This window comes from Thalia democratica, chromosome 8, assembly GCF_965202585.1.
Source record: "Thalia democratica chromosome 8, ktThaDemo2.hap1.1, whole genome shotgun sequence".
Lineage (NCBI taxonomy): Eukaryota > Metazoa > Chordata > Thaliacea > Salpida > Salpidae > Thalia > Thalia democratica.
In genome coordinates this window covers 30,442,107-30,450,128 of record NC_139172.1, presented here as the reverse complement: position 1 = coordinate 30,450,128, position 8,022 = coordinate 30,442,107, and the positions used below count along the sequence as shown (strand labels likewise).

Here is an 8,022-nt window from a genome sequence, read left to right as displayed (position 1 = left end):
AACTGTTTTGCAAATGTAATTGATAACTAAATTGATTACTCATATAATAACCAGTTTAAATATTAGTAAAAGGTATGGTTTAAAGGCTACTAAGGATTAAAACTATTAATAATTTATAAACAAAAAGAAATAAGAATATACAAATAATAAACAAAAGAATAAAAACCAATATTTGAGCTAAAAAATAAAAACAGTTAAATTTTGTTTGTCAAAATTGCCATAAAAAAGAATGATTTGATAAAAGTAATGAAATTAAACGAAAAATTAAAACGATATAAAAAAGAAGGCATTAAAAAAACTTAAAAAACATATAAAATGAAATGATTACGATTTTAATATATCACAGTTTTTCGGTTTTTATAAAAGCAAAAGTCTTAATGATCAAGCAGTCACTAAAAAATAATAAAAATAAAAGTTAGATTTAGTCAAAAAGTGAATTTCAAATTAAACAAATTGCCAATTAATGAATAAAAACTATTATATTTAAGTTAAGTAAAGTGCAAGTTTAAAGAAGTAAATTGAAAACTTTTTTCCTTCGACACTTTCCAACTATATAACAAAAGGCGAAAAAAATTGTTGGACGGTTAAGGGACGTTTTTAAAAAAATAGGCTAGCAAAAACAACCTTTAACTCAGTCAAATTTAAACTTTAAATGTCAACAAAAACTTTCTTATTTAAACTTAGAATCAACTAACTTATTATTTGCATGTGTGAATAACAAATCACAAGCGACGGTTTTCTCCTCATAATAATTATGACGTCACAACACCTGGTGGCCGTAGCACGTGCCCTCATTGTTGCTCGGCCTAGAAACCGAGGTGAACGGATACAAGCAAACGGATATGCGAGGCAGCGCCGACTGCAACATCGAGATCGATCGGTCGTCCAGTATCCCAAACACATTCAGGTAGCGAAGCGAGGCCATTTTGCCAAAATCCCTTCATTGTGAAAATTGTTGTAAATTTTAATAGTTCTTGTAACTACAGGATTAAAAAAGGGAGGTTTGAAACCGTATTAGATCCAATTTTTTCAATTTATCACAAAAATATCGTATCATGCAGCAAGTTTACAAAAAATGATAAGATGAACATAGAGCTATAAGACCTTAAAAAGATAACTTTCCAAAAACAACACAAATATTAAAGTCATTGAAAACAGTTTATAACACTATGACGTCAAACTAACAGGTAGGAGTTGGGGGCGATGGAGTAGCACCTGTTGACGTCGATCCTCCTCAGCAGCGGCAGTCCCGCGCAAACGCAGCGAACCGAATCGGCGGTGATGAGGTTGGAGTCGCTGCAATCGAAATGCAGCAGCTTCCTGCAAACCGCCACCAGTTTTGTCACGTGATCGTCGTTGAGGGTGTCGCGGAACCCAGCCATGTTGAGGCTGGTGACCGATGGTGGAAGATTGTCAACTATCTTTGAATATTTATTACATATTTATCTAATTTTATAATTTACTTTTTTTTATTGTCGATTATCTGTAAGTATTTATGAGGTTTAAAACGGAGTGTGAAGCAAATGGACAACTAATTTTCAAATATTTTCAAAAAGGTCTTGACAAAGTTTTATTAAACCTTTTTTTCTGACTAAGTATTACAATTTTTCTAATGGAGTCTAAAATGGTTCGTTTCAAAACTTACAAACTTTGAAAAGGTAAAAGCAGTGGCTAAACTAGCTAATTACATAAGTTATTACTAAACTGAGACTGCAATGAAACTAAAAGGCTTGTTTTACAATCATAAAACTTTCAAAAGCACATCACTGTGCTACTAATAATAGGCAAACTTGAACATTTTTAACAGCTACTTAAAACATATTCAACACCCACCTCAGTCGGGGAAAACAGAGTCACGTTGCTCCACGACAAATTGAGTTGCTGCAACTTACTGTTGTTTCTCAGCACTCTAGCGACCTCGTGCGGATGCATTTCCGTGCACAAGCTCAAATTAAGCTGAATCAAGTTCGTGCACTTTGACAGGAACCTTTGAAAAAATACGACGTTGTAGAACTTTATTGTAAATAAAAGTACTTTAGAGAGTAATTTTCAACTGCAGGTTGATGAAAACAAACTTATTTAACTATACAATAAAAAGTTAAAGTAAAAACTTTACTTTGAGATCTAAACAACATGAAACATTAATCATTAAAAATAAAAGCTGGATCAGATTCAAGCATTTTGACAGGTACAAAATTTTAGAACTTGATTGTTGATAGAAGTAGTTATGAGAATAAAAAGTTGATTGATGATTGTCAATAAAATTATTGTAGGATCTTTTAACTGAAGCTGAATGGGGGAACAATCTTAAGTTTAACAAAACATGTTGAGATTCATCAAAATGATTCTTGATAGCTGATATCAGACTTGCCGGAATAAATTATTTTTCATTCGTTCTGGCATTTTCTAATTGTTTAGCTTGGGAAAATACTACGCTTTGAAAAATTTTGAAAGCAAAAATAAAAAAACACACGCTTTGTTGGACAATTATAATAAATGCAACTTTATTTCAGCCGGTACGACAGAAATAAAAACTCTTAAAAAATTAAGCAAAAAAGAAGTTTTACAAAAACAAAGAGGACTTTAATGTGCTTTTACAAATTTAGCTGGCAAGGTCTTTTGAATAAAATTAATGCCTTTGTAGAAATTCTAAAACTTTTAAATCAGTTGTTTTACTCATTTTGAGAAAATGTTTCAATGCATACTTCGGGCCGTTTGTCAAAACGTGAAAATAAACTAAAACTTAAATTATAAAAATTTAAATATAAAACCCTTTTTTTATGATAATTTTTTTTCTGAAATTTTTCTTCAAAATCTTGAAACTTACAAACGTTTTTGTTCATACTTTAGTGAGTTTAGGTGAATGCTAAACGTTAACAAATAATAAAAAGAATATTTTGCAACTTATGTTCAAATATTTAACAAAATCACTAAGTAAAAATTTGTCAAGCATTAAAAAATCAAGCAAATCCGGTATTTCAGATTTTAATGTTGTAATATTTTGAGATAAAATGCTTTTTAAAAAACTTTACATTGTTATTTAACTAAAGAATAAAAGTTAATTAAAAAAGTATTAGGATTCATAATGTTGAACTTTTATACAGGGTTACCACTAAAATATCAAAAAAAATTATAGGTAAATTCGTAAAATATAGCAAATTTATAGGGAAATATATGACAAAAAAAAAGTATTTTAAACGTTAACAACATATTTTTATAGTACATAAAGCAAAATATGTCATTAACCGTTTATAAGCACAGTCTTAATAAGAAATTTACAAAATTCGAGGGTTTTTGAGCTCTAGTTTTAGTTAATAAAGCAAATTTTAGATAAATTATATTTAATATTAAAAAATTAAACTTTTATGCGCTTGGTGGTGCAATAGAGTCACAGTTTTGTACTGAAATTGCAAAGATTTTGATTTCGATATATTTTGTTTTTTTTTAATCTGTTTTTTCACACACGGTGTTGCTGTTTTGGCTTTCAAATTTCAATCACCAAGCAAAAAAACGTAATTTTTAGGGATTTTCACATATTTTTTAATTTTTTCTAGGGATTTATAGAGATTTTTCAGAATATTGAAAAATTTATAGAGATTTATAGGAAAGTGGGAAACCTGTTTATGGTTCTTTTAATATCTACTTATTTACTCTAAAAAATTTAATTAGCAATAAATATTTTTTTGGATGTATGCATGAGGAGTCCAAAGTCCTGAAGTTATAATTTTTGGCTACTTGTTATAAGAAGATAAACAGACAAGTACAGTCATTCAACTCAGTTTTGACTTAGCAAGGAACTAAAAATAGTTTATATAGTAAATTTTAATTTATTAACTTCAATTTATATAAAACAAGTGAAAATTTAAACTAACTTTGTATAATAAATTTACAAAGTCAAACTAAGTTGAATGACTGTACTTATCTGTTTATCTTCTAAGCATTAAATGCAGGCAAAAATTAAATTTTGGACACCTTATGCATATTTACAAGCATATTTACAAAAACTTAACAGTGTAGCTAAAATATGTTTATTTTTATTTATAAATCCTATAGGTGTTATAACAAAAGTTTACAAAGTACTCAACTTAATTAAAAGTAACAACGTTTCTTAGTACTTAAAATAATGTAGGTCTGACAGAGTTCTAAAAAATATAAGTACTTCAAAGAATAGACAAGCTTTTAGAAACGCTATAGTGTTTTTTATTTTTTTTAAATTGACATATTTTTAAGTTGTTGTTGCTACAATCAAAAAACCTACTATTAGCAAACATTATTAACAAATATCATCTTTAAACAAAATGTATTATAGCATTATTTGAAAAGGTGTTAATTTGTTGTTTTATAGAACTTCATAAATGTTTTAAATTATATGAAGTTGCAAGCTATTATAGTACAAAGCTACTATAGTAATTTGTTACTTTGTGTTGCATTGCTTCTATTACAACTACATTTAGAACTTTTTGGAACAATAAATTTAAAATAAATTTAATTTTTGCTAACTTTTAACTATTAACATTTTCATGGTAGCTATAAAAAAAAACACTATCAAATGAAAATAAATACCAAATATGTAATAAGATCTAATATATAACATGATAATAAAACACATAAAAAAAGATTCTTAATCTGAATTTTAAAAAACACTTAGTAATTGTATTAGGAACGTTATGTATGAAATAATAACTTTACATATATCACTTTTGCTTAAACTTTAAAAGTAGACGAAAAATAAAGAGTTAAGTTAGACTTAACTTTAACCTCAGAGAGTTAGGAGTAACTGGTAGGCCTTCAAGACTGACGTTTTGCAAGTTTGAACATTTTGACAGAACTTGGGTTACTTTGTTGGCAGAAATCAAGCAGTTTGTCATGTCAAGAGAATGCAAGTTTGGGTACAATGAAGAACTGTCAATGCTGCAATATAAATTTGCTACTTATAATGCATAGAATTACAAACGAAGAACAACATACTTATGCTTTATAATTCATAAACATTTATCAAAATTTTCAGCCTAATAAATTAGTACTAAATATTGTGACTTAAAAAAAATTACACACAAGTAAAAACTAGTCAGGCTGGTTAAGACAACATTTATGTTTAAAGTATTGCAACTGTCACTTACACAGAGGATACTTTATTTTTGTAAATAGTTGTGTTGTTGAGACACAAGACTTGAATGTTGTGGCCAGATATCAAATTATGCAAAGAGTTTGAGGATATTTTTGTTCGTGAGAGTGTAGTGTGCTTCCATAGGTTGTGGCTGGTCATTCTGTAAAATGTATTTTCAAGGTCAACTAACAAAACAGTTTCTACAAAATAAAAAAAACACTAAGCTTTAAGTAAAGCTACACAGAAAAACTGTTGTTTTGTAACAAAACTTTATACAAATATGCCAAAAACTTTTGCTTTGTATACAAAAATATTTTTAATTAAGCTAACACAATTTCATTCCATCTCCAGCAAACTCTAGTACATTTAATTTTTGTTTTTGCACTGCAAAAGCTAAATATTTTAGTGAGAACTTCACAAGGCAATGTTAATGTGAAGTCATCTCCTGTTAAAATAACAAATTCAAATAAAAATAACTCAAAATATTTGTTACAAAACAACCATACTTCTTTTTGGTGATTGCTCAAGTACTTTTTTCTTAATCTTAGGATGCAAGTTTGCCATCCTTTTTATTTGTTTCTGCTGCTTACGAACAGATCTCACATCCGGAATGATGATTTTAGCAGGGTTTGTTTCATGGTGCGAAGTGTTGAAGGATTTTGTTCTTGTGCGCAGGTAAGGCTCTTCAGTGATTGTGAAGCTGGTTTCTTTTGCTTTAGGTTCAGGAGATATTTCACCTTTAATGAATTTATTTTTTAATTTAAGTCAATAAGATTTTAAATTCATAATTTAATTGTTGGGTGCACGACTATTCAAATTTGGACAACTCAAATTCCGACAATTCAAATTCTTAAAAAAAATTGAAAGGGCATCACAACTAAAAAAGTAATGTATATTTGTCAAATATAAAAAAACATATGTAGATCTTATTTATATCTAAAATCCGTTCTTTTAAATATAAACATTAAATATTTTTGAGATATGGCTTGTATAAAGTAAAAAACATTGTTAATTTTAGCTATTTTAAAATATTGTAAAAAATATTTAAGATTTAAAAAAAAAGTGGAGGTTTTAATAACATCTATATATAAATATTTTATTTTTTTCAAAATTAAATTACTTTTTGAGATAAAGTCTTTTAAATTTTTTTTAAGAATTTGAATTGTCATGTAACCTTAATTGTTAAGGCAATATAACATTTTGATCACAAAACAAACATTTACTTGTATTTAAAAAATTAAAGTATAGATAGTAAGATTCTTTTTATTGAAGTAAAAAAATCAATTAAGTGCATAGGGGTGTCCAAAAACTTTTTTATAAAAATTATCATTGGTTTTTATATTAAAGCTTAGAATATAAACCATAAGCCAGTTTTTATAGAAAAAATATAATAATTAGCTTTTGAGATTAAGACGTTTTTGTAAAAAGTTTTCAATGCAAACCTATGAACCGCAATTTTTTCATTGTCAATTTTTTTTGAAATATAATAAATTCACTAAAAATCTACCTTCTCCTTCATTTTTAGAGCTAGAGACCTTTAACTTTTAGCAATCATTCCTTTTATAGTTTTAAAGACTTTGAATGTTGGGTTTTTTTAAATATAAAAAAATGAAAACTTTAGATACAGAATACAAGAAAAAATGTTGTTTTTAAAAACCCAACATTCAATCAATTTAAATATTAGTAATGGACTTACTGTGAAAATTGGAAGCATATTGGTTAAAAAATGAAAGAGAAGATGGGTTTTTAGTGAAATAGTCTTATTTTTTGCCACCTCTTTAGAAGCCTAAAAGATCAACATGTAAAAAGCAAGGTGGAACACCAATGGTCTTGACTTTTGAGATATAACCAGTTTTGTAAAAGGTTTCCAATATAAACACATATTAGATAAATTTTTGTAGCTGATTTTCTCAGAACTTTGAAAAACTTACTAAAAATCTACCCTTTACACTTTTTAAGCAATTCACTTGATACTTTTAGGAAACTTTATTTTTAATATTACAAACAATTGTGGGAACTAAATAATTTTTAAGAAGTTTAAAAACTTTATGACTAAAGTAAAAAACAAGTTTTTTTTTGGTATGATGAAACTAAAAGATATATTTTAATGAAAATTAAAATATCAGATTCTTACAAGTTGCTCATAATCTAATAAACCCTAGTGTCAAAAGGCTTTAAAACTATTGCGCAGAAACTGAAGGATATAGAATTTTAAAGAAATAGTCTATTTTCAACTTCAAATTTGCTCCTCCCATAAAAAGCCTTTTGAACTGTCAACTTAAATCTCAAAAGTTACTTTTTTTTTTTTTAAATGGTACGAACAACAGAAAAAATAGTTATTAAGATTAAAAAGTTATTTACTCTTATGGCTTTAAATTCTTACTGTACATCATTTTGTAATGAAACTAATTTTTCTCTAGTACTTACATCAAGTTTAATTTTTTGATCAAAAATATATTGTCTAAATTGAGTTATGCACATTTTAATACTAAGCTCATCATTTATGCTATAACACATTAACAAAACAATTCACTTACCAAGTATACCCAAATCATCATAAATATCTTTCTTTTTTTCTTCATCTATACACCAGTGTATTTTAGTTCCTGGTCCTTTAGGCTCAAAATCAGCACCATAATTGTTTTCAAAAATATATTCTTTAAATAAAGATCCCATAATTGTCAGTTTTTACATAAGTATTAAATATTTTTCTGTAATTTTGTATCAAGTTGTTTATTTGATATAAAACAACCAAATAATATTCAATTCTTTTTGAAACTTGAAGAAGCTTTTAAAAGTTAATCCTTTTTTCTGCTAACTAAGCTATTAGTTGCTTTATAGATATTTTTAAAATTCATAATAAAAGTATCTTAAAAAAGGTTAAAAAGGTACTTATCTTAAAAAACGGAGGAAGA

At 27.1% G+C, this 8,022-nt stretch overlaps 1 protein-coding gene across 1 annotated transcript; it reads right to left on the bottom strand.

The window, feature by feature from the left end:
• Window positions 1-760: 760 nt before the first annotated feature.
• On the bottom strand, window positions 761-7,783 carry LOC145843132 (S-phase kinase-associated protein 2-like). Its single transcript, XM_082950594.1, has 7 exons — window positions 7,645-7,783; window positions 5,614-5,844; window positions 5,438-5,552; window positions 4,759-4,911; window positions 1,834-1,987; window positions 1,186-1,421; window positions 761-938 (listed from the first exon to the last, which is right to left on the bottom strand). The coding sequence occupies exons 1-7, from the start codon at window positions 7,781-7,783 to the stop codon at window positions 761-763; spliced, it is 1,206 nt and encodes a 401-aa protein (XP_082806720.1).
• Between the last annotated feature and the right edge of the window lie 239 nt (window positions 7,784-8,022).

Excerpts from the sequence above, each read along its gene's own strand:
- LOC145843132 (XM_082950594.1), bottom strand. The coding sequence starts at position 7,783 with ATGGGATCTTTATTTAAAGAATATATTTTTGAAAACAATTATGGTGCT. Across the intron at positions 4,912-5,437 it reads TGGAGATGGAATGAAATTGT|CATTGACAGTTCTTCATTGT; the intron begins GTTAGCTTAATT and ends TTTATATTGCAG. Across the intron at positions 1,422-1,833 it reads CTCTGTTTTCCCCGACTGAG|ATAGTTGACAATCTTCCACC; the intron begins GTGGGTGTTGAA and ends AAATATTCAAAG.